The following is a 26,231-nucleotide window of genomic DNA, read 5'->3' as shown; positions in this document are numbered from 1 at the left end:
AGCAGAGTTAAGGATAGGCTGGAAGGGATCAAGGGAGTTAGCTGGAAGGCCAGAGAGGAGGATGTTACAGTAGTCCAAGCGGGAGATAATGAGAGCATGGACCAGCAGTTTGGTGGAGTCAGGGGTGAGGAAAGAGCGGATTCTGGAAATGTTTTTGAGGTGAAGGCGGCAGGAGGTGGTCAGGGCCTGAATGTCGTTTAAAGGACAGGGCAGAGTCAAAGGTGACGCCAAGGCAGCGGACTTGGGGGACAGGGGACAGAGTACAGCCATTGATAGTGATTGACAGATTAGAAGGCGGGGTGGAGCGAGATGGGGGAAAGATGATAAGTTCTGTTTTGTCCATGTTGAATTTTAGAAAGTGGGAGGAGAAGGAGGATATGGCCAATAGACACTCTGGAATCCTGGATAGCAAAGAGGTGACATCTGGACCAGAGAGGTAGATCTGAGTGTCATCGGCATAAAGATGGTACCTGAAGCCATGGGATTCTATGATATGTCCCAGGCCAGAGGTATAGATGGAGAAGAGAAGAGGCCCGAGTACAGAGCCTTGGGGAACACCAACAATAAGGGGACGAGGAGAGGAGGTGGTGTGGGAGTGGGAGACACTAAAAGTGCGGTTGGAGAGGTAAGAGGAGATCCAGGAGATGGCTGAGCTAGTGACACCAAGGGATGAGAGGATTTGTAGGAGGAGAAAATGGTCAACTGTGTCGAAGGCAGAAGATAGGTCAAGGAGAAGGAGCACAGAGTAGTGGCGCAAGGTTTTGGCAGTCAGCAGGTCGTTAGCCACTTTGGTGAGGGCAGTTTCTGTGGAGTGGTGGGAGCGGAAACCGGATTGCAGGGAGTCAAAAAGCGAGTTGGATGAAAAATGGGAGGAAAGTTCATGGTAGACATGTGTGTCCAGGAGTTTTAAGGCAAAGGAGAGAAGCGAGATGGGGCGGTAGCTGGATAAGGAGGTAGGGTCAAGGGATGGCTTTTTGAGGATGGGTGTGATGGTTGCATGTTTGTATGGAGTCGGGAAGATGCCAGAAGTTAGTGATAGATTAAAGAGATGGGTAAGTGCTGGGACAAGTGCTGAGGAGAGGTTGGGGATAAGGTGGGATGGAATAGGGTCAAGTGCGCAGGTGGTGAGGTGCGATGTGGAGAGTAGTTTGGAGAGATGTTCTTCTGTGATAGTGGAGAGGTGAGTTAGTGGGGACGGGCAGTAGACAGGCATGAGGGGGGGGCTGAGGGGACTGTGAGTTGAAGCTTACTCTGATGTCATCGATTTTCTGCTTGAAGAATGTGGCAAAGTCCTCAGCAGAGATGAGAGATGTGCGGGGTGGCAGTGGGGGGCGGAGAAGTTGAAGGTGTTAAACAGTTGCCTAGGGTTATGAGATAAGGAAGATATGATGGAAGAAAAGTAGTCCTGTTTTGCAGAGGTGAGGGCAGATTTGAACTCAAGGAGTGCTCTCCTGTATGTTTGGAAGTGTTCCTCAGAGTCAGTCTATGACCAAAACTAACAGAATCATGGGGATCTAGTAAACTTGGCCTTCAACTGTTCACAGTGGTGCAAGTAACTTTTGATGCTGGACTTTCACCCCTGAGCATTTGCAGCAGCTGAGATTCACCCTGAATAACAGCAGGGGCAATTTCCTTTTTATAGCAATGCCCTTGAATAGGCTGCATAGAAGGGGTTGTTTGCAAATTACCACCAATCCTACTGTAGGTCACTTTATAAAGCGCATATTTTTTAAAAAAAGTAAAAGCCGCCTTCTTCAGCATATTTCTGTTTTATGTCTGACAATTAAGGGTATGTTCACACTAAGGAACTGAAGAGGAAAATTTTCAGCTTGAAATTCCCTGCCTATTCAGCTCTGGCAGAATGAGAGCATAATTTAAGCTCAGTTTATTTCTATAGGATTCTTCTAGTGGAATCTGCCCAAAGAATTCACGTGTAAATTCTTCTGGCGGAAAGCCCATATAAGCCTATGGAAAGGACCAATGTTTATATTTTATGGGTGTTATTTCGAACTGATTCCGTATGAAATCTGCTTGAAATTCCGCCTCTTTTTCCTAATGTACACGTACCCTAAAGGAAGAACTTGTTTAAACAGGGTTCAGCTACCAGGCATGATTATTCACAAATCTTTTTTGTGGTTTAGGCATTTGTGTGCTGAACCTTTTTTTTTTTTTTTTTTTCTTCTCCTCTCTGCCATCACTAGAGACGAGCGAACCTGCCGGATTTCTGGTTCGTACGAAATCTCTCATGAGAGATGTCTGCCGGCTCCGTGCAGCAGGTGGATACAGTGTAAGGAACGCCTAGAAAACTGGGATACAGCCTATGGCATTGGCTGTATCCCAGTTTTCCAGGCGTTCCTTAGGCTGGATCCACCCGCTGCACGGAGGCAGCAAACAGCGGGTGTCAGATGCCGAGATTTCTGGTTCGTACGAACCAGAAATTCGGCAGGTTCGCTCATCTCTAGCCATCACATGACCTAGTGATGGACCACAAAAGGTGACAAAACACCAGAAACAAAAATGCCATACACACAGCAATGGCTTTTTTTTTTTTTTTTGAGAAACTTAGAACAATCCCATTAAAGTCTATGGGCGGGTTCAGACTGAGGAATTCTTGCGGAAAATGTCAGCGGAATTCCGTCAGCTGTCCGCCCGCACGGGCACGCGCTTTTCCGCCGGTTCCATAGACACCATTCTATGGGCCGGCGTATTCCGTGATCCGCTGAAAGAAGTGACATGACACTTCTTTCAGCGTATAGCGGAATACGCCGGCCCATAGAATGGTGTCTATGGGACCGGGCGAAAAAGCGCCCAGATGTGCAGGCGGACAGCTGACGGAATTCCGCGAGAATTCCTCAGTCTGAACTAGGGATGCACAATGCACCGAAATATCGATACTACTATCGATATTTCGGGCTGAAAAACGGTTCGGTACCAGGATTTCCTGGTATCGATACTTTATTTTAAGCTGCACTATTAGGCAGCTTAATATAAAGTATAGCGCAGAGAACACGGCCGGCGGCTATCTGAGCGTCGGCCGTGTTCTCTATGTGCCTCTAACTGCCCCCTGCAGTCTCCTCCTCTGCACTTCCTTCCTCCGCTCCCAGCAGCGCCAATTTCAAATAGCCGGCACTTTGCGATTGCCGGCTATGTAACTGTGTTGATGCCGCTGTCACAACTGACAGCGGCATCTGACCCCTCCTGAGCCGCTCCGTATGCAGCAGGGGTAGGCCACTATGTGTAACAGACCCCCGCTGCTGGTGTCTCTCTGATAATAGAGTCTGGCTCGGGCAGACTCTGTTATCAGAGAAATGATTTATGCTGAAGAGTCAGAGCTGCACGGAGGACAGCGGCTGGAGAGGAAGAGGAGGACGGAGAGGGAGAGCGGGAGGTCCGGTAGAGAGGACACATGTGAGGATCCAGCCGGCTGGCAGGTGGGGGAGGTGCAGGGGCTGTGAGGTGCCCGAGCCGAGTGGGCAGTGCATAGCAGAGCCGAGTGGGCAGTGCATAGCAGAGCTGTCTGAGCATTGTATAGCAGAGCCGAGTGGGCATTGTATAGTAGAGCCGAGTGGGCAGTGCATAGCAGAGCTGTCTAAGCATTGTATAGCAGAGCTGAGTGGGCAGTGTATAGCAGAGCTGTCCATGATCGCTGTACACGGTATAGCGGATCACTGTACTCTGTACACAATTATGTAAAAAACTTAAACCTTTATTTTTAACGTAATAAAATAAAAATAAAAAAAAGTCCATAAATTGGTATCTCTGTAATAGTGCAGGCCTGAAGAGTATAGAAAACATTTCAGGTTTATTATATTCGCTGTCTAGGGGGTATATTTCTATCGTTGTTTTAAAAAAAAATATTTTAGTAAGTATCGAACTGGTATTGAGTATCGAAATAAAAAAGTTAGTATCGGTCTCAAACTCAAAATTCTGGTATTGTGACATCACTAGTCTGAACCTACCCTAAAGGTGAAAAGCCTGAGGTTTCGATCCATAATATTAAAACCTTGGTGCAGTAGCTATACTATGTAAAAGATTAGCTAATGTTTCTTTAGGTAGAAAACAAAATTGGGTGGAAAATTCCATAAGGATGTCTTTACACAGGTTTTTAATTAAAATTATTAAAGATAAAGGAACAGATGGTATACTCTTTCAGTATTCCATTCGTGACTTTCTGTTGAATAACTACAGGTAAAAACCTGAATATTTGAATACCCTCTAAATGGACAATTATTTATGCTTATTGTTTAGATACAGTCTGGACTCACACTTTACTTATATGTTTATTTGAAATCCTTATAATTATCAATACAACAACCAATGGTAATTATCAATAATATGTTTCTTCATCTCAGGACCAGACACCATGTGTAAAGTGTTGTCATCTTGTAATAAGTGCTATGACATTATTAACGCCCTTTTTTTAAAAAATTTTTTTTTTGTATTTCCATTAGTAAGGTACAATATAGGACACAAGGGTGGTAGGGACACAAATCCTCTTCAATCAGACTTTAAGGTTAGGGCTACATTACATCTTTTTGTACTGCTATTGATTAATATTAAAGGGGTGGTGTCGCAAAGGAGGTCAAATCAGATGCATACTACATACATAAATGTAAAGGAGAGCAAATATGCAGTTTTTTTGTAAAGCAGCTTACATCACTGCACTATTTTTCTTCTCTATGCATCTGATCCCTTCCTGGTTTCCTCTCTGAACTGTGACCCTACTGTTGCCATGTACCAATGCAGACACTTTCCCACAATCCCCCTGGCTTGCATGTGAAGCGAAAACCAACTGCCAGTACTAATGGGGCCGATCATGTGACTGCAATTGAACTGAGCATGTGTGACCTAAGATGGTTAAGGCCCACCGGTTATCAAACAAAGCAGGCACATGGGAGATTAGTGAGTCTATATCTCGCAAACTATACATTCTAAGAAATGCTTGTATGTTAAAAATATGTTACATTTAACATAATGCTTCACTACAGACCTAGTTTTCTAAGTGATACAACCCCTTTTAACTATGTGATGGCTTGTCACCATGTCGTTAAAAAAAAAACCATTTCTATGTCAAGTTTTGAGCTATCAGGGTCTGAGTGTTTAGACTCCCATCAATTGTTAAAACAAACCAGGAAAAGTGTGTGATTAGCACTTTAATCCCCAGCTTCTTGCATCCGACCTTTATGGATCTTGTCCAATGCAGTGAGACGGAGGTGAATAACACAACCTTGTGCTTCTCCTGGCTCACTTTAGCGATAAGTGCTAGTTTGAACACTGAAACACTAACAGATTGCCATGATGTGCCATGTTTCAGCAACATGTATTTTTTTTCCTTTAATGATAGGGACACTTAGACTGGGTTTACACTTATCTGGCGGCATTTCCCTCCGGTGCAGTAGAAAAGCAATGGAGGGAACTGCCACCATCTTTGTCCCATTGAAATTAATATGATCAGTATCAGTATTGGTGTGCAATTAATATTACAACATGATCTATGATCAGTATCCGGCATGTTAATAGTGCTGCCGGATCGACAGACCCATCATACATCGGAACTCTAGTGCTGCGTTCTGCCTTACATCCTTGATATTTTATGTAAAAAAAAAAAAAAAAAAGGATATGACAACTGATGCATTTTTGAATCAATCAGTAGTGCTGCAAGCCTAAACAGGATAATGTTCATAGGTGCTAAGTAAGCTCTAACTAGACTCCTCCCAAAACTGTGCCTAGTGTCCACCTATAAAGAATTTGTGGGCAGGGCATGATAAACTCTTGCTGTTAATGCTAGAATATATATTCTTTATTGCTAAGAGATTGGTCTATACCCCCAACCTACCCACTATTAATACCAGCTAAAAGACAGAAAGGCACAGTATAAATGTCCCTGTTCTGGGATGTGTATACAAAGCACTTAGTTCCCTCACCTCTCATGAGTATCCCATCAATGTCTACCTATAAAATTCCCCACTTTACCATGCTCTTATAATAAAGTCTTTTCACAGTTTACTGTTGAGGAGCTCCTGTCCCCTCTTAAGCAGGAATCCTCCATCAAACGCTGCATTCAGGACATCCTCCAGTGTTGCTGCAAAGATAAAAGTCAGATCCCGTCTCACATTTAGAGGAATCTCTTCTAGATCTTTCTCATTCCTCTGGGGGATGATCACACGCTTAAGCTTGGCTCTGTGAGCTGCTAACACCTTGTCCTTGATCCCTCCAACCTATGTAAGAGAGATGAAAATGCAGTAAAGTTAGTCAAAACCTACCAAGTTTTGCACTACTACTCTGCAGCTTGTGAACCCAGGCTCAAACATAACTTTTGATATGTTGCCGCTCAGGGTGAGAACAATTCATTCTATACTTATTATCGATTTAGTCTTTGCCCAGTTCTCAGCTGCTGTTTTCTGCTGAAAACACAAAAATCTGTGTGTGGCCTCTCTCTCTCTCCCCCCCCTCCCTTCTGAGACAGCTGATGTAAATAAGTCCCTGACTGACTTTATCTGCATCATTGTAGCTTCTTTGTAATGCTGGAAGGATTAATCACAGTGAGTTCCTTAGCAACTTGACCTCAGAATAACCCTCCCAGCATTACAAAGCTGCTACAATGTTGCAGATAAAGCCAGTCAGAAGGTAGGGGAAGCAGACAAGAGGAAAAAAAGCTCACATGCAGTTGTGTCTTCAGCAGAAAGCAGCAGCTGAGAACTGGGAGAAGGAGACTACATAGAAAATAACAAGTATGGAATGAATTGTTAGTCTTACCATGGGCAGCAAGATATCAAAAGTTATACTTGAGTGGAATACCCCTTTAAAAAGGGGTTGTCCAGCCGGGACTCCTTTATGTGCTATGCCCAGGGAGGGGGTGTGAGTGGGGAAAAAACAAACACTTACCTCTCTGGCTTCAGCCCATACTACACTGCTCCAGTCCTCAATGTGCTGCTGTTTTCAAGGTTGAGGACATGACATAGCAGGCTGTTCATTCATTGGAAGAGATGGGACAGCAGGTGTATGCTTCGGTTTTGTTTGTTTCCCCTCCTGAGCATAAGTCTGGGTGGACAACCCCTTTAAAAACCATGTTGTCATTGGGTACAAAATATTGTGCTTCTAATACAAAGCTCCATATCCTCTTTACATAGCAAAGTTCCAGAATAAACTTAAAGCTATTTTCAGCCACCATAATGGGGTGATAACTATACATTTTAACTGCTGCAAGTTACACTTGTCATTGGTTTCATTTTAGATTATTAAAAAAATATATATTTTTTGATCACTCTTATGATTGAGATACCAGATGTGTATGTCCCCCCCCCCATGAGTCCACTTTGGAATCTTACCAAGCTTATTTGCTTCATTAATACACTGCATTATTTCTGTGCTATACACCAGATGGCAGAATTGCACCCCATCAGCAGGATTTCTGAGAAGAAGCCCCACCTTTCCCCCTCTGTCTAACAGAGTTGCAGTGGTCAATGTTGACCCCATAGCATCTAAGGGGTTAAATGGCTTTTATCCAACAGGGTCAGCTGGCACTTGACATAAAGTGCCACAGATGCGGGTTCAGAAGTTAGGTTTGCCCCAAATAGTTATGGTCCTGGGCCTTTTGTACCACTGGCCAGCGCTGTACTTGTGTGACACATAAAATCACATGCAGTGCCAACAATTTTATAACGTAACCCATTGGCTGTATGAAGAGAAGTGGCTACTTTATATTAGAAAAACACAGTCAACCCCATTTTGGCACTGCACAGGTGGAGCTACCTTACTATGTTGCGAAGAGGATTTAATATGGGAACAGTGGAATCCCTTTTATTTGAAGCACTAAGCTAGTAGTTGACTATGACAATAGGCTGAAACGTAGACTGGGCTACTTACAGGAAGCACCAGACCTCTCAAGGTGATTTCTCCAGTCATGGCTACATCTGAGCACACCAGCCGGCCGCTGAAGAGCGAAGCGAGACAGGTTACTATGGCCACTCCTGCAGATGGTCCATCCTTAGTGACGGCTCCAGCTGGGAAGTGTAGATGAATGTCAGTGCTTTCAAGCAGATCAAAGTTGCCCGATGCTGAAGGAGAAAGAAGACAACAGCTGAATAACATCCTGCAACATGTTTCACCCAAGACTACTCCACCACTTTCATTTATAACATTGTGGCAACAGTACAGTCCTGTGGCTTACAATACAGGTCAGTGGCGGCCTAGGCGCATACTCGGAATTACACTTTCCCCACATTACACACCACTAACAGAGACTGGAGACTTCTTACAGTACAATTCCTTAATAAATCATTGTGTCTCGGAATTAGCTATATGCAAGCCAAACCAATGTTTAATCTGTGGGTTTACTGGGTATTGGGAATAACATTTGTCCTTGGTAGTTTCACTTCTTTCTAAAAGAACCTCTCCACAACAGTGACAGCAGGTTGATATTTGCAATACTGTATGCACAATTAGAAAAGTCTGAGCCCTATAGAAAACATAATTCCACCTTGACTCAAGCATGAAAATTGACCAACTGCATGTAAAAGTTAAAGCACAGACAGACCTTCCTTGCCAATCTGACCCTTACAGCTTGAGGAACAGCAGAAAAAAATTGTTGAGCACCAATAGGTTACCCCACCAATAGGTTACCCCACACCCCGCAGACCTAAGCCAGCTTGTGAGAAATGAGAGCTCTCTGCACCCTCATAGTTTTAAACTGTATCCCAATCCTAAGGGACAGCTAAAAGTTGCACCTGCCCAGGCCACCAGGCAAAAACAGCTCAGACATGGACTGTGGATGTTTTATGCAGCCTGGGCTTTACTGAGATGGCAGGCCCAGTAGCAGCTGCTATGGTTCCTATGGTGGTAGTTATAGATTATATGGATCAATTGGCATCATTGAATACTTCTAGAATTACCACTATTATATGTAGATATGCAGAACACATTCTATTTTATCCATCAACAATGAGTATTCAAGATTACTGGATAAATGTGTATATATGAACCATTAGGAGCACAAAATGAAAATTTATAGTTATATATTGTGATATTTTATCTACAGTTCTATTAGTCCATCAACTGTCTGGTAGTACTGATGCCAAGTTTTACTATGGGCACATTAATAAAATTACTGCTAGCAGAAACTTTCATGAACTTTAGGTGAACTATCGCCCGAGGTCCCATGGTGTGTCTATGATATTGAGGCAGCATTCATTCACATCACATGTATTGAGGTTGTCTGTCACCATTTACCATTAGTCAGCTGATATTTCTTTGCATTGCTACGCAGCCAGCTGATCGCCAAATGTGCAGATTCCTTCATGACATCTCCCAGCTGACCGGTTAGGGTTAACTGGCCTTCTCCATCCATACGACTGGCCTCCACAAACATTATCTCCCCTCCAAGAGGGGTCCAGGCCAGTCCTATGGCTACACCCGGCTGGTTCAGGCGCTCAAATACCTGAGAACATACACAGGAATAAAAGACAAGGTGAAAATCATCAATATAACAACCACCAAATCCTGATAGTTACAGACGGACGGGGAATGATGCAGTGCTGCTCGTTTGCCTGTGCCAATGCCTGGTAATTGTCTTGTACTAAACACTTTCTGCAAATAAAATGTTTTCAGTCCCCAAAATAGCTTTACTTTATCTGCAGCGAGCGGAAAGATCTGCCAGCCCCAGCAACATGGAATGCTTCTCAGCATATCCTGTTCACTAGATTGTTACACACCCTGTAACGTAGCAGAAGAAGAAATCTTCCAGTCATGAACAAGGCAATCAGAGACCACCTGGACCCTCCTCTCCATGCCGAACTACAGTCCCCAGCAGCTACTGCTTCATATCCTTTCACAAATCTGGACATGTAGTGTGTCTGTTCAACAGAGTTGGCAGAAGGAGAAGTGTTCTCTTAGATGGCCTGATATTGGTCTGCCTACAGAAGCAAATAAGCGCTGATCAGTGTGATCAGTGCTCATTTGTATTGCCTGTACACAGCACACCTAATAGAATGATACAGGGATTGTTTGTGTGGCTATTTAAATACATTGCTATTGGCCGCACATCCCCGAGAGATTTGTAGCTGATAAGCCTGCTCAAAAGATGAAAGGAGCCAATGAGTGGACGCTGATCGCTGATGCATTTATACTGACTGATTATTGGCCAAATTAGCGTTTCTATCAACCCGTGTTGCAGCCATTGTAAAAGGGTCCTAAAGGTCCCCATACACTTTGGTAGTGATGAGCAAACAGATCTGTGTTACAAGTGGATTTCACAGCTTCATAGGCAGCACTGGCCCATCTATTCATCCTTACTTAGCTGAATGGGATTAAGAAGTTCAATCACAGCAATGACAGCCCCTGCATGAATCAATGTATTCTGACCATGGGGGGGGGGGAGGGAGGACGAAAACAAAGAAGGAGGGGATGTTAGATGCCAACTGCCCCCCCCCCTTTTTTTTTTCCTTAATCCACTTAAATGTTTCAGATGCATCATTGTAACCACAGAATTCCCTTGTTGTTACAGAATTTCATTCAGGTGTACAGATGTCAGACAACCTCAGATCTCAAGTCCCCCGAAGCATCAACATAACACAGCAGCCACTGCTGTCTGAGAGCTGAGTCACTCTGTCTGTATGATGCTGTGAAAATGTGTGTCTAGGCTGAGCCTCCTATCATAACTACACTTTAGGTCATACCACAGATAGGGATAATGACTATAGATGGAACTGAGAAAAACAATAGAAACTAGACAGAGGCAAAACAACAATAGAAGAGAGACAAAGAGAGCAATAGATAAAGAGTTCACAACTAGAAGGTGGCACAGAATAGATGAAGAGACAGAAAGAGAGTGAGTGAGAGAATATGTTAGGCAGCTAGAGATCGAGAAAAAAAGCATAACATAGCGAGAGAGACCCAAGGGATTTCCACCATAACCACCACATGGACACTAAGGGGGACATGTCTCATCCGGCGTACGGATGATTTTCGGCGGAAAGTGCCGATTTGCGCATTATTTTATTCGCAAATGGCCGATTTGCGAATAAAATATTCGCAAATTGGCACTTTCCGCCGAGTACGCCGGGGGGGGGGAGGGGTGTGAAGGGGGCGGAACGGAGGGCGCGGACTCAGAGTCCGCGCGATTTACCATCCGTTCCGCCAAAAGATACGCCAAAAACCTACTCCAGTCCTCAGCTGGCGTAGGTTTTCGGTGGTGTGCACCAGAGCGCACAGGATTTATGTAGAGGCAGTCCGCCTCTACATAAATCCCCGCAGCGCCGGAGATGCGGGGACATTTATAAGTCCGGTGTAAAAACCGCCGGACTTAATAAATGTCCCCCTAAGGGTACATTTACACTAACCAGATCCGCAGCAGATTTCATTCAATTAACTGAACACAGCATCAAATCTGCACCATCAAATCTGTTGCGGATCTGCTGCAGATCTGCCGCCGGATCCTGTAGGTGTGAACGCACCCTAAAAAAGCAAAACATAAAGCAGCAGATTTACTATTGATAATGCAACAGATTTCTGGCACATTTTCTGGTGCACATTTATTATATGTTTCATAGGAAATGTATCCCTTTTTTAATCGATCAGAACCAGATACTGGAACAAGTTTTTTTCTCCTAACTAAATGTTTAGCCATTTTGCTTTAGATGTTTTGTTTTAACAGCACTTAGAGATACGCTTTACCTGTGGACATAGGTATAATGGACTGAGCCAACCCTAATGGCTTGTATGGGAGAGTTTTCTAGGCATGCTCTGGGACCCATGCAAAGGTCTTTGAATAGGGAGCGGGACACTAAACCCTGAACATTAGCTACTGTGAATAGTGGTAGATCGTATAATAGTGCTGTTACCTTTCTCCATAATTTTTCCAGTTTACTGCTTAAAGGGATTTTTACAGAACAAGAAGGATTAGCTTATTATTAGGCTTAGTGGCCAAAATGCTATATTTTAGAATTATTTTAAAAATATTGTAAAATTGAAAATTAAAAAAATAAACCCCCAATTTTTTTTATGACAATCAGCTGTAAACAATGGGAGGAAAAGAACGACATATCAGGAAAAGGAGAAAGGTTTGCTAAAAGAATGTATTTGCAAAAATATTTACTGTGCACTACAAGTTAAATTTTATTATTTGAGATGGAAATATCCCTTTAGGCATTGTGGTGTAATCATACAATATTTCTAACCAACTTTGAAACACATGCCAGCCATAATTGCAAAATGGCTAAAGCATGGACATCAAAAGCCACTAGATATGCCCATTACACAGTAGTGAGTTACTCATCACAGAAGTAGTAGATCTCGATCTTTGTGGTGTTTCTTATATGCCGTGATTACTGTATATAATACAACATTAAGAGTTGTTGAAAGAGCAATTTGTAGTATTACATAGGACTGCAGGCAGGTCTACTGCAAAATTGATCTACAGGCACATAGGCAACGCAACTATGAACACACAGATATACATACACTGCACATCCTACCTCAATTTCATACATAGGCGCTCCAAGGATGTCCTTTAGAGCATGATGATCAATCAGTATAGGCATCTCTGGGGGCAGGGACAAGTCTGCTGGGCTGCTGATTTCTCGAGGTCTGGAGTCTTCGGAGGGGTTTGCCTTGCGTTCTAGCAAAAGAAAATCACATGGGATTTGAAAAAGAAATTTTCAATGACAGCAAAATTTCATGGAGAGGAATTCCCAGGGACACAGCTGTACCAAGCAAGGCCGGTCACTGACCTCAGGGAACGCAATCTCCATTTCACAGTCGTGGCTCACAATGAGGGGGTGGGGTGGGCCATTACCACATTTACAGGGGTTTCAGAGTTATAAATAACACTGTACAACAAAATGTTCTGCAACTTTGTAACAGAATGTGTTCCTATCCACTGACAGCAATCAAAGATATAAAAAATGGTAAGTTATTCTGAATAAACTAACAGACCTAATATTCCTTACAGCTGAGGGTCTGTTACAACGGTGTCTAATCCTCTGTAAGGTAAATATATCTAATCCTGATAGTGTGATACACTGTCTACGTCATAATGTATCAGATTCTAGAATTTAGAAAGTGATCTACAAATGAGGCTGGAAAAAATGATTTTTGTTACACAGAGGATGAGCATGTCCTGCGGTGGCGAGCCAGATCAATTGTAAAACCCAAGGGATAGACTATGAGACACATTCACTACAGAGACCGCATCAGTCAGCTAGAGACAAGTGAACAATAGAGACAACACAAATCCCAAACTAATCAGCCCTATGAAGTGTACACATGGTCAAGGAGATGACTTTAGGGAAGATTTCCCAGCAGTGAAGGCTACCTTCAGCAGTCACCACAACGCCAGTCAGTGTACCCCAATGTGAATGCTGGCTACTGTGTCACCAACTTCATTGTATAGATAGCACCAGTGACAGCACTCCCAATGGCATCACCTCCATGAGCATCACCCCTGACGTTAGTCACAGCACCATGACAATGGCAGTCACATCACCCCCAACAGCATTACTGTGACAACGTCAATCTCAGCAGCCCCCCCCCCCCCCCAAAATCACATGACAGCACCAGTCAAAACAGCCTTTTTCCCTGTGACAACATAGACTAGTGACCCCGGTCACAGAGCTCCCAAAAGCAGCTACAGACCTCAGCAGCATGTCAAAGACAGCACCTGTCACCACACACCCAACAGTGTCAACACAATGGTGCATGGCATAACACTCTCTAATAACAACAGAGGCTACAGTGGCCCCAGCAGCAATGACAATGTCAGTCAGAGCAACAAAATGCCATAGGTAGCACTGGCCTGAACACCTCCAACAAAATCAGCCAGCGTGCTCCTGAGATTAAGGGAATGTAAAGGAAAGTAGTATTTTCACACAGGGCCGCCGATAGGGCAGTACAAGTGGTACTGCCGTATGGGGCCCGGACCCTAAGAGACAAGGGGGGGTCCGGCGGGCCTACCGGCCGCCGCCCCCCGACCGCTACGCTAGGGGGGCCCGCACGGCCCCCCTTGCCACCTGTTTTTGAGCATCCCGAGAAGCTGCGGCCGCGCAGCTTCTCGGGATGCAGTGATCGCTTCAATGTTCCGCCCGCACAGTGAGCGGGCGGAACATTAAAGCGATCAGAATACAGGAGAAGGACCTGTCAGCGTCCTCCTCCTGTATTCTCTCCCATAGGCTGCCGGCACTTCATACCAGCAGCCTATGGGAGGCCGGGCCGTGACCTCTTCGGCAGGCGTGAGGATGTGACGTCATCACGTCTGCCGGAAGTCCCGTCCCTGCGGCTCGCAAGATGGAGCCCGAAGAGGAGGAGGAAGAGCTGCTGCCTGCACAGCGCGGATTAGGTGAGTAGGATGTTTTTTTTTTTTTTTAGGGACACCTCTGGGGGCATTATTAGTGTACGGGGGCACCTCTGGGGGCATTATTAGTGTATGGGGGCACCTCTGGGGGCATTATTAGTGTATGGGGGCACCTCTGGGGGCATTATTAGCTCATGCGGGCACCTCTGGGGGCATTATTAGCTCATGGGGGGCACCTCCGGGGGCATTATTAGTGTACGGGGGAACCTCTGGGGGCATTATTAGTGTATGGGGGCACCTCTGGGGGCATTATTAGCTCATGGGGGCACCTCTGGGGGCATTATTAGCTCATGGGGGGCACCTCCGGGGGCATTATTAGTGTATGGGGGCACCTCTGGGGGCATTATTAGTGTATGGGGGCACCTCTGGGGGCATTATTAGTGTATGGGGGCACCTCTGGGGGCATTATTAGTGTATGGGGGCACCTCTGGGGGCATTAGTAGTGTATGGGGGCACCTGTATGACACTTTTCTTATTTTGTAGAACATCATTTAGTAGGGGTGCCCCGAGGTGACAGCTACTACATTATCTGTACTCAGAGATATCACTGTGTTATCTGTTGTGTTACATAGGACTGCAGGTGACTACTACATTATCTGTACTCAGAGATATCGCTGTGTTATCTGTGGTGTTACATAGGACTGCAGGTGACTACTACATTATCTGTACTCAGAGATATCGCTGTTTTATCTGTGGTGTTACATAGGACTGCAGGTGACAGCTACTACATTATCTGTACTCAGAGATATGACTGTGTTATCTGTGGTGTTACATAGGACTGCAGGTGACATCTACATTATCTGTACTCAGACTGATATCACTGTGTTATCTGTGCTGTTACATAGGACTGCAGGTGACATCTACTACATGATCTATACTCAGAGATACCACTGTGTTATGTGGTGTTACATAGGACTGTAGGTGATATCAGGTGATTTCTCCAGGTTGCAGAAGTTCAAACTTCATCGTGCCCTGGTGTGCTGGTGTCTGTATGTCTGTATACATGTGTGCTAGTGTCTGTATACATGTGTGCTGGTGTCTGTATACATGTGTGCTGGTGTCTGTATGTCTGTATACATGTGTGCTGGTGTCTGTATGTCTGTATACATGTGTGCTGGTGTCTGTATGTCTGTATACATGTGTGCTGGTGTCTGTATGTCTGTATACATGTGTGCTGGTGTCTGTATGTCTGTATACATGTGTGCTGGTGTCTGTATGTCTGTATACATGTGTGCTGGTGTCTGTATGTCTGTATACATGTGTGCTGGTGTCTGTATGTCTGTATACATGTGTGCTGGTGTCTGTATACATGTGTGCTGGTGTCTGTATACATGTGTGCTGGTGTCTGTATACATGTGTGCTGGTGTCTGTATACATGTGTGCTGGTGTCTGTATACATGTGTGCTGGTGTCTGTATACATGTGTGCTGGTGTCTGTGTGTGAGATCAATTGTAGAGAACTGGCTCATATATCCCATTTTCCTCAGTGGCTTAAAATGTAACCTCTGTTATACAGTTATAAAATTATAGAACCTAAATGTGAACAAGGTGCAATTCAAATAGACACTTGTATAGCTGTCTCTTGTGCTCTGTATGCAGTGCATTATATTCACCCCTGCAACGTACAATTTATAGCGTGTCTACAAGCCCAGCGGGGCTCATTATGATGGAGACTAAAACTTATACAAGAGTGGGGTAGGGGTTCCCCTGTATTCAGAATGCTGTTGAGTGCTAGGCAATGTTCGTCTGGGATTATTGAATTTCGAGGGTCTATGCAGAGCAGGATAAAGACACCTCTGCTGCACAAACAGGATCTCCTAGAAAGCGTTCTCACCGCCATGTATTCGCTATCACTGGCTTGGGTGAGCTAAACTAGTCTGCCTGGGGGGGGGGGGTGATTTGTATATGCTCACTAACATGGAACAGCCTCATTATATTAGCCTTATCAACATATTCTATGTTAGTGAGCATACCGGGGGGGGATATTGGTGAACATATACAAATCAAACAGCCCCCCAGACCCTCGAAATTCAATAACCCCAAACGGGGCATTGCCTAGTACTCAACAGCATTCTGAATACAGGGGAACCCCTACCCCACTCTTGTATAAGTTTTAGTCTCCATCATAATGAGCCCCGCTGGGCTTGTAGACGCGCTATAAATTGTACGTTGCAAGGGTGAGTATAACGCACTGCATACAGAGCACAAGAGACAGCTATACAAGTAAGTGTCTATTTGAATTGCACCTTGTTCACATTTAGTTTCTACAATTTTATAACTGTATAACAGAGGTTACATTTTAAGCCACTGGGGAAAATGGGGTATATGAGCCAGTTCTCTAGAATTGATCTGAACCAAATTATACCTCCCAGCAAGGCGTGGGTCGAACACACAATTTTTTTTTTTTTTTTTTTTATTAATGTGGGGGGCCCAGACACTTTGGTTGTATGGGGCCCCGAAATTCCTGATGGCGGCCCTGTTTTCACATAGAATAGTCTTTCTGTGCTGGATTTGTGCTTTGTTTCCCTCAGTACACAGGGGTGCCCAGTGCTGCTTGGCATTGTGCGCCCTCTGTGCTCTAACCACTCAGCACATTTGTCTTACAAGTGGCCCATAAAAGCCAGGTGTGAGGCTTGCAGACAAATTTTTTTCAACAACTTTTCTCTTTTCGGAAGCCATCTGTTTAGCTCTGATGACTACCCGTAGGGAAATAGAAAGAAAAAAGGAAGATACAAGAACAACCCAAATTAATTTCAGGATCCAGTGGTATAGCATGTAAGGATAGAGTACATCGAGATAAGCTAGAATTTCATAAGATCGGACACTAAGAAGCACAACAATTTGAGAGTGGATGGATCTGCTATCCATTTTTTGTTTTCTTTTTTGCTTGAATTTTGTGAGAACCTGGTGCCTCGTGTGAACTGTGGTCGGGGACTACTCAAGAATAACACAAGTGTATAGTTAAAAGGGATATTCCCCCCAAAATAATTTTTATTAATTATTAATACGTTGCCCACCCATAGCTTTCCATCCTTCCAATATCAATTTATTACGGATTCTGCAGTTTTGCTGTTATCTAGGTGCATTCACCCCCACCGAACATATAGAATCATGAAAACTCAATCCACTCCAACACCACTCCCTGCTCCTGGCCCCCACCCTCCGTGTTGGGATCACATGTCCTCAGTCTCTTTAATGGGCTGGGTTAGTGCTTCTAACCCTGCCCACTGAAATGAGGGAGGGCATTGTCTCCCTCTGTGCCAGCAGCCCATACCCAGGCCACCTGCACTGTGTGCCCCCCCCCCGCACTCACCCATGGCACGCTCGTCCATGGCACCCCCCGCACTGTGAACCACCCCCTTCAGTGCTCTCTCCAGCAGCACCCCCCTCCCCGAATAACCCTCTGACCCACTGCCTGAACTGTTCTTCCTCACTAAGAGTTAAGTTAGTGGGGTAGAAGAGTTGTAGTGAAAGAGCAGAGTTGAGTTAGTGAGGTAGAACTCAACTCTGCTATGTCACTACCTCAACTGTACTATATCTTGTGGATATCACCTCTGCTACATCATGGACCGATCGGCATAAGCATTACATGATGGGAGATGTAGTTTTCTGGCCGGCGCCATGTTGGATATAGTACAGGGCACAGATGCACTCTCTCGGGGGGTAACACACACACACACACACACACACACACAGGGTGACAGGGATATGCAGACTGACCCTCGGAGTACAGAACAATGACATAATGAAGCAGACATTCATTAGACATCCATTTCTGGGGTCTCTTGAGAGTGCCTGTAATATGTTTAGTATCTGACCTCGGTGACCCGCTCCTATTCCTGGTACCTCTGTCTGACATCACCAGGGTTTATAATGCCATAACTATAGCTGGAACTACACAGAATGTAATAACTGGCAAGATCTGCTCCTTATTAATGAACAGCCGCATCACCCTGACTGTTACAATGTCACCATGCACTGATGATTCAAAGCGGGTGCCAACACTGTGCAAACGTACTAATGTTCTATGTAAACATCACCTAACATCAAAGGGGTCTGGGAGTAGCAAGGATGATGAAATACTGGACAGTCATACAAGAGATAAGGAACAGAATCTTCATTGTGTTGTGAGCAGGATAAAAGTCAAGCATAGACCATGAAAACACACAATGTCCTACACTCCTCACTGATCTGACATCCTTCATAAATATATTTCCAGACATCAGTATCTAGAGACAATTTTGTTCATGTAATAAAAAAAAAAACATTTTACAGTTTTGTCAGCTATTTCTAGGTATATGAAATCTGGGTGTCAATCTAAAGGGGATCATTAATAATGATCATATTGTTAGTTATGCAGCTTTCCCAGACATCTGAAAAGCAAAAATTGACTAGTTCTGTAACAAGGGGTTTGTAACCCCAAACTGCCGTAAGATCAGTCGTATTGGTTATCACTCAGCTTGGCCAGTATAATTTCTAGGCACTTGTGCTCCGCCCTGCTGACAGAGTAAATAGAGTTGTGAATGAACATAAACGCATAACTCCAGACGTCCTATTTTTAGTGTCTATTCAATGTAAATAAATGGAACAGGCTGCGATTAGTGAGTGAGTCAAGTCTGATGCTGCCAGGCGAGGACTCTGTGACACAAGCGGCAGTAAATGAAGGGCGTATCCACAGGTGAATGCTTACACATCTACAGACTGAAGTTGGACACTCCACCCAGAACTAAAAAGACACACACATACAACACAAAGCAGTGAAAAGTACTAAATGTACTGACAGATCTAGGCATATTTGTCATTCAGTAGCCCTAGAAAGCAGGATGACAGTACATTTGAGTGATACATCCTCCCAGCCAGCTAAATAGCCAGCTGTGCAGTTGAGGAGCACGGAAAAGCTTGGTGACCAAAGATGTGGGAGTCAGTGTCACACTTTAGGCAGTTTTGTCATTTAGAAGCTTGGAAAAGCTTGGTGACAACACCTTTGGGAGCTTTAATGTCGGGGCCGCCTTAGCCATTGGGCATGGTAGGCGGCTGCCCGGGGGACCTTGTGTCCTAGTGGGCCCCTGCTCGCTGTGACATATTCCAGGCCTGGATTGGTAATCTGGCAGACCGGGCAAATGCCAGTTGGGCTGCCCGATTGCCAATCCGGGGGTCTGCGGCAGGGGCGGGCTGGGCCGGGGGGGCATATGCCCCCTGGTCCGGTCCCCCCCTTGCCGTTAAAGGGCTGCGGCCGCCAGACCTCTTATAAGTTCAGGGAGCTTCCGGGACGCCTCCCCGGCTGGAAGCTCACTGATGCAGTACCGCGGCGCCCGGACTTCTCCTCGCTCCTGCTCGGCAGCTAACATGTGATGTCATCACATCACATGTCAGCCGCCGAGCAGTAGAGAGGAGAAGTCCGGTCGCTGCGGTGCTGCATCAGTGAGCTTCCGGGGCCAGCGTCCCGGAAGCTCACTGAACTTACAAGAGAAGCTGCCAGGCCAGAGGGAGATCCAGGTGAGGTGAGTGTATTGTTTTTTTCATCTCTCACATAAATGCTGCAATGTGGGAGCTACACAGTGGGTCTATACTATGGGGGGGCTGGCTGCACAGGGGGTCTATACTATGTGGGGGGCTACACAGGGGGTCTATACTATGGGAGGGGGCTGCACAGGGGGTCTATACTATGGGAGGGGGCTGCACAGGGGGTCTATACTATGGGAGGGGGCTGCACAGGGGGTCTATACTATGAGGGGGGCTACACAGGGGGTCTATACTGTGGAGGCTACACAGGGGGTCTATACTGTGGGGGGGTTACACAGTGGGTCTATACTGTGGGGGGCTACACAGGGGGTCTATACTGTGGGGGCAACACAGCGGGTCTATACTATGGGGGGCTACAAAAGGGCCTAGAATATGGCTGCTAAAAAGGGGCCTATACTATGGGGGGCTACAAAGGGGCCTATACTATGGGGGCTACACATGGGGTCTATACTAAGGGGGCCTAAACTATGTGGGGGCCTCACAGGGGGCCTATACAATGTGGGGGAAACACAGGGGATCCTATACTATGTGCGGGCTACCTGGGGGGTCTCTACTCTGGGGGCTACAAAAGGGAGGCTATACTATGTGGGGGCTACAAAGGGGCCTATACTATGTGGGAGCTACACTATATGGGGGCTACACAGGTACCTATACTATGTGGTGGCTACACAGGGGGCTACAAAGCGGCCTAACCTATGTGGAGAGTACTTTGAGGGGTTTATACTATGGGGGTTACACGGGGGGGCTACACTACATGGGTCTACTATACAGGAAAGGAGTGGGGCTATATTACATGGGGCTGCTGCACAGGAAAAGGCGGGTTATACTACATGGGGCTACTGCACAGGGAGGGGGGCTAGAATATATGGGAACTGCTTTACAAAAGGGGTCTATACTATATGGAGGCATGAGGGTTCTATAGTATATGCAGGAACACAGGGGACCTAATACTATGTGGGGTTATGGAGGAAGCCTATATGGGAGCACAAAGAGGGCATATGGGGCACAAAGAGGGTCAAACTATATTGCACACAGAGGGACCTAACTACTATAGGGGGCATAAAAGAGTGACCTAATACCGTATGGGGGCAGAGCACACAGGAGGCCTATTACTAAATGGAAGCACAGAGGGGGCCCAGTAATATATAGGGAACAAAGGGGGCATAATAATATATAGGAACATAGAGGGGCCTGGCTACTAGTGGGAGGCTCAAAGTGGGGCTAACTGCATACATGGGGGCAATACACATGAGGACTTTGTATAGAAAATAGCATGGTGCTGGAATGAGGAGCCTAAAATACTTGTCTGATAGATTCTATGGAGACGACTGGAGAAGACTTTGTGATAGCCGGGCCGGATGGAGAAGAAAAGAAAAAATGAACAACCATGATTAGCAAAAACGTCGCTTGCAGTTCATACAGACAAGACGCCCCCAGTGAGTCACTGGATGTAGGTGCACTATAATAAATTATTATACCTGCAGAACCTGCGTATGCTGGATCTACCTCTATATGGTCACTGCTTAGGGAGTAAAGTGGTATTATCCAGTTACTGTGTTGTGAAGATGGTAGTGGTCATGGTGTATTATTTGCCCTGTGTATACTGGTATCATTGGTAATTGTGTTTATATGGTGGATTTTATTCTGTATCAGTATTCAGTTTTTTGGGAAAAAGCAGCAATGTTTTTTGAATCCTGTATAACCCCATAGGTAGGCGTCACTGAATGAGGCGGGTAAGAAAGGTGGGAGATTCTCTATAATGACACATTCTGCCTGAGACTGCATCTGATCAGTTCTGTATTCTGTACTTTAGTCGGCAGTGTGATAATACTTTCCAGTGCACCTATGTATTATCTGTTATATCGTTCTTTGTGTAGTGGTAGTGGACACCTATTCCTGTCATTAGTGTCCGTGGTCCTTTTTTTCGCCTTCTTGTGATGATGATGATGGAGGTCACCATATGAAATGAGTGGCAAAGGTTGTGACCTAGTAAATCAGAGTTTGCCACAGAATCATCATCATTTTTGTGGCCCGGCTGCTTGGTTAATCGTACCTTGTGAGGGCACTGCAAACAAACACCGGGGGTATTGTATGTGGGCTGGTAGGGTTAGACTCCCAGTCCGGCCCTGACATATTCCCTGTCCCCAAGCAAGCTCCCTTGTAGGTATTGTGCCTGTGCTGCTGTCAGCCGCTCCCCCTCCCCCTCGGCCGACGCGACATCTTCCTTGTCCCTGGTCTGCACGACGCAAGCTCCCCCTTGTAGGTGCTGTGCAGTGCCTGTGCTCTGAGTCCTGCCGTCAGCTGCATCAAAAAAGTTGCAAGTTTAAAAGTTGTTTTTTAGGACAATAACTGCATTACCTGCCGAACGGACCCCAAGACAGATCTTGGATTAAAGGCAGCTATCTGACGGTACAAGTGGTTTGGGGGGGGGGGGGGGGGTGTCAGATTGTGGGTACAGAGTCGGTTCAAGTATAAACAACTTTTTGATCACTTTTTATTACAATTTTTCTGGATTTCACGTGACCAATAATTTGAAGTTTTGCACTTTGGCAGGTTTTTGCGCAGGAACTGTCCAGAACAGGAGAGAATCTCTATGGGGATTCGCTACTGGTCTGGACAGTTCCCGTCAAGGACAGAGATGTCAGCAGAGAGCACAGTGTCACGCTGGAAATACTAGTAATACACCACTTTCCACAGGACATATAGCAGCTGATAAGTACTGGAAGACTGGAGATTTTTAAATAGTTTACAAATCCTTATAACTTTGTGACTTAGGTTGATTTTAAAACATTTTTTTTCCCACCGGAGCATCCCTTTAAGTAAATTAATCTAACAGACTAATTTTTTTTTATATCAAAGGCTTTGTCGTGTGTGAATATATCCAAACTATTGAAATATATTGTTATTGATCCTGATTTTATTAAAGTAGTAAAATAAAATATAAACTAGGTATTGTTGAAGTGTAGTGACAGAACACAGTAAATATGCCAGTTTTACTGCACGGTGTCGAAACCCCACCCCCTCCCCCTCCCCCCTCCCTGCATGGGAGTGGCTGGAGTGGAAAAACAGAAAAACTGGCTGCGTACTAATGGTAATAATGAATTGCTCATCGTACATAAGGATAATGGTCAGCATGGTGGAGGTTTCTTGGAATGATTCCAGCTGCACCACACCCTGCTCTGGCCACCAGGATGGAAATATTTCATTGCCCAGTCATTAATCTCTAATCTCTGTTGCGGACATCTACAGGCATTGTCTTACACTCTCTCTGGCCAGTCAACGATATCTGAAATTATAACAAGACTGGTATGGCCATGCTGTACTTCAAGAGACCACCATTATCTTGTAACTTAACAGACTCTACAGGAGGATATCGCCTGCAAAAAAACATTATTCTCTCTAATACAATGCACGCGATAAGAATGTAAAAAGTTGTGATGAAAGAACATCTACAGGGGTATCATGGTGTAAGCAGGAGGATTCTGCCCCTTCCACTACATAAAGGACGGATTACATGGCACGATATAAGGGGAAAGCCCGCTTGCTGCCTGGGCTATTACTTGCACAAGCAGCGAGTGGGGATCAGCGGAAGGGTCTGCCCATTGAAGTCAGCGGCGGGCTGATGCCATTGCTCCTATTACACGAAGCGACAAGCAGCAGACCGGTGCTGACAAGATCAAGATCAGCAGACATCGTGCATGTTGGCTGATCGTGGTCTTTTAACATGCGCTATCACACCAAACGATTATCGGCCAATTGTTTTGTGTAATAGGGCCATTACTCTTGGCTTGTGAACTACTACTTGTGCACATTGATTTCTTCACATCATGACAATGCCCAGTTACATAAAGTCCCTGATATGAGTAGACAGATCACATCACTGCTACCTACAAGATCAGCATACTGTTATCTGCTTCCACAGAAAAAAATATTTTATTCTCTTCTGCTATGTGTCAAACAAGTTTTTCCAAGCTCCACAAATACTGCAGACTGGAACGCCCCCTCGCTCCCCTCTCATACCTGACCCTGCTTGGTACTTATCTTTCAGATGACTGTCAATCATGCAGTGAAAGGGATGGGAGAGATGAGGCTACAGTCCCCAGCACTTCAAGGGTTTAGGAATACCTCTGACACTTTGAGCAGGACAGTTAAAGCATTTTTCTTCTTTCTAGAAGCACAGCTGGATATATAAAGTGCACCCTGTGCCTTCTTGGCTTAAAAGCTATCTAATAGTATGCTTACACAGAGAGATTTATCCGACAGATTATTGAAGCCAAAGCCAGGAACAGACTATAAACAGAGAACAGGTCATAAAGGAAAGACTGAGATTTCTCAAATCAATTCCTGGCTTTGGCTTCAAAAATCTGTAAAGTCACCATGATGGTGCATTTACACAGACAGATTTATCTGACAGATTTTGAAAGCCAAAGCCAGGGATGGATTTGAAAAAAAGCTGAAATCTCAGTCTTTTCTTTATGACCCGTTCCCTGTTTATGGTCTGTTCCTGGCTTTGGCTTAAAAAAATCTGTCAGATAAATCTGCCTGTGTAAACGCACCATTAGTGTCAGCAGTTTGGAATATGCAACTGGCAGATTCACTTTAAGGCCATTCATTACTGATTGTAATTTGCTACACGTGTGTTGTTAGAGTGCGCTGTCCATTTATGGACCATATAGTGCTCTCGGTCCAACCTGACGCCGTGCTCTAATTTCAGAGTGCAGATTTAATTGGCAGGTGTTGGTAGCCATAAAAGAAGAGGCATGCTGTCGTCACCTTCCACAGTTACAGCATGCAGCGTGCCAGCACCGTAAGCCAGAAATGTGAGCGATGTGAAGAAAAATGCAGCCAGGAGCCAGTTAAGGAGCCCTGGCGCAAGCTGTACCTAAGAAATGAAGATCGTTCAGTTCCAGGAAGACGACCAAGGAACTTCAATGCCATCATCACAGAAAGGTCAATGGAAACATGACACTCCTACTGACCCAGGGGAAACTGCTGCAGAAAAAGCATCCACAGTGATTTGGTCCAGACCAAGGAAAAGCCTTAAAGGGAATGTGTCACCTACATTTTTCATTTGCATAATTTTTTTTTACAATCTGTTCCTATTTTCTGACTGTAAATTCATTTTTTATTTTATCTTTGTCTTTATGGGGGAAGACATAGTAGATTTCTTGCAGTACGGCAGCCACTGCCAGCGCCTGCCACCAGACTGCTCAGGGGGCGATTAGGACAGTGACGTGCTGTGATGTCAGGGAAGGTCCTTCAGTTGACATTCAGCAGCAGCTAAAGGATCTTCTCTAACATCACAGCAAGGGAGGGATGATGGGCCCCGTAGCCACAGATAGCTTCTTTTGCCATTCACTAAAGGTTGGGAGAGTCTTTCACTTTAGGACGCAGAGACGCAATCATGTCATTACATGCGTGTGCAGCCCAAAGTGAGAGGCGATCCTGGCCTCTAGTGACTAGAGAAAAAATTGACTGCAGCCTAGAAGAGAGAGAAGATGCCTTAATTTTGTTGAGAGTACAAAGGGATCCTACCTACATGGAGAAAGCTATCCACAAGGGGGTTTTACCTACAGGGGAAAAAATAATTTCTAATGGGGGAAACTACTTACCTACAAAATGGCTCCTACCTTCAAATCGGCAAATTAATTATTGGGGAGGGAGGGGGGGGGGAATACCTACTAAGGGCAAACTACAGGGAACAAAATATCTACCAGGAGAAACTGCCTCCCACTGGGAGCCAGCTACATATGAGAGGTGGGGCGGGAAATACCTACCTAATAGGCGAGCCTACCTACTGCTCCTTTCAACTCACTTACTTACAAAATTCACTGTGCGAGACACCAAGGAGGGGCATTATTATATTTTAGGCAGATTTTTTGCAGAGATGAGTTGTGGCAAGGAAAAAAAAAAAATCATCATCATCATAGGAGTCTAGGCCAGCTGAAAAAGAAAAGTGTATGCTTCTGATGAGAAAAGATGTCACTGGTGAGCCCTTGATATTACTGAACTGTAATTACTTATAATAATTTAAGCAAAACAAAATAATTACCTTTTCAAATAGAACCTCTGTGGCCTGACATTTTAAACTTTACCTTCTGCCAAGTTGCATAGGCCTGATTTACAAAGAAATTATAGTGAACCCTGTTGACTTCTATAGAACAGTTTTTAGGCATGCTCTGTGACCCGCCTAAGCCTGTACTTAGCCAGGCATGGATTTCTTGCAAAAATTAAACATCATCAGAAGCGGTGGAGAGCAGCTGGATGGGATCAGGGTAGGAATAATATTTGTCCCTAATTTTGAAAGCACCCACACTCCAGTGTAATTTTTTTTTAAACCCGGAAAACTTCTTAAAGCAGTATAC

At 45.0% G+C, this 26,231-nt stretch overlaps 1 protein-coding gene across 1 annotated transcript in view; it reads right to left on the bottom strand.

Annotated features, from left to right (window-relative positions):
• Window positions 1-5,598: 5,598 nt before the first annotated feature.
• LONP2 (lon peptidase 2, peroxisomal) overlaps window positions 5,599-26,231 on the bottom strand; it is a 70,494-nt gene continuing 49,861 nt past the window's right edge. The window contains exons 12-15 of the mRNA XM_069966252.1: window positions 12,471-12,613; window positions 9,229-9,436; window positions 7,867-8,057; window positions 5,599-6,218 (exon numbers count right to left, since the gene is read on the bottom strand). Of these exons, the coding sequence (XP_069822353.1) occupies window positions 5,997-6,218; window positions 7,867-8,057; window positions 9,229-9,436; window positions 12,471-12,613 (764 nt within the window). The 3' untranslated portion in view covers window positions 5,599-5,996. The remainder of the gene's footprint in view (window positions 6,219-7,866; window positions 8,058-9,228; window positions 9,437-12,470; window positions 12,614-26,231) is intronic.

Source organism: Dendropsophus ebraccatus, chromosome 4, assembly GCF_027789765.1.
Source record: "Dendropsophus ebraccatus isolate aDenEbr1 chromosome 4, aDenEbr1.pat, whole genome shotgun sequence".
NCBI classification, from domain to species: domain Eukaryota; kingdom Metazoa; phylum Chordata; class Amphibia; order Anura; family Hylidae; genus Dendropsophus; species Dendropsophus ebraccatus.
Note: the sequence above shows the minus strand (reverse complement) of the source record. Positions and strands in the feature narration are given on the sequence as shown.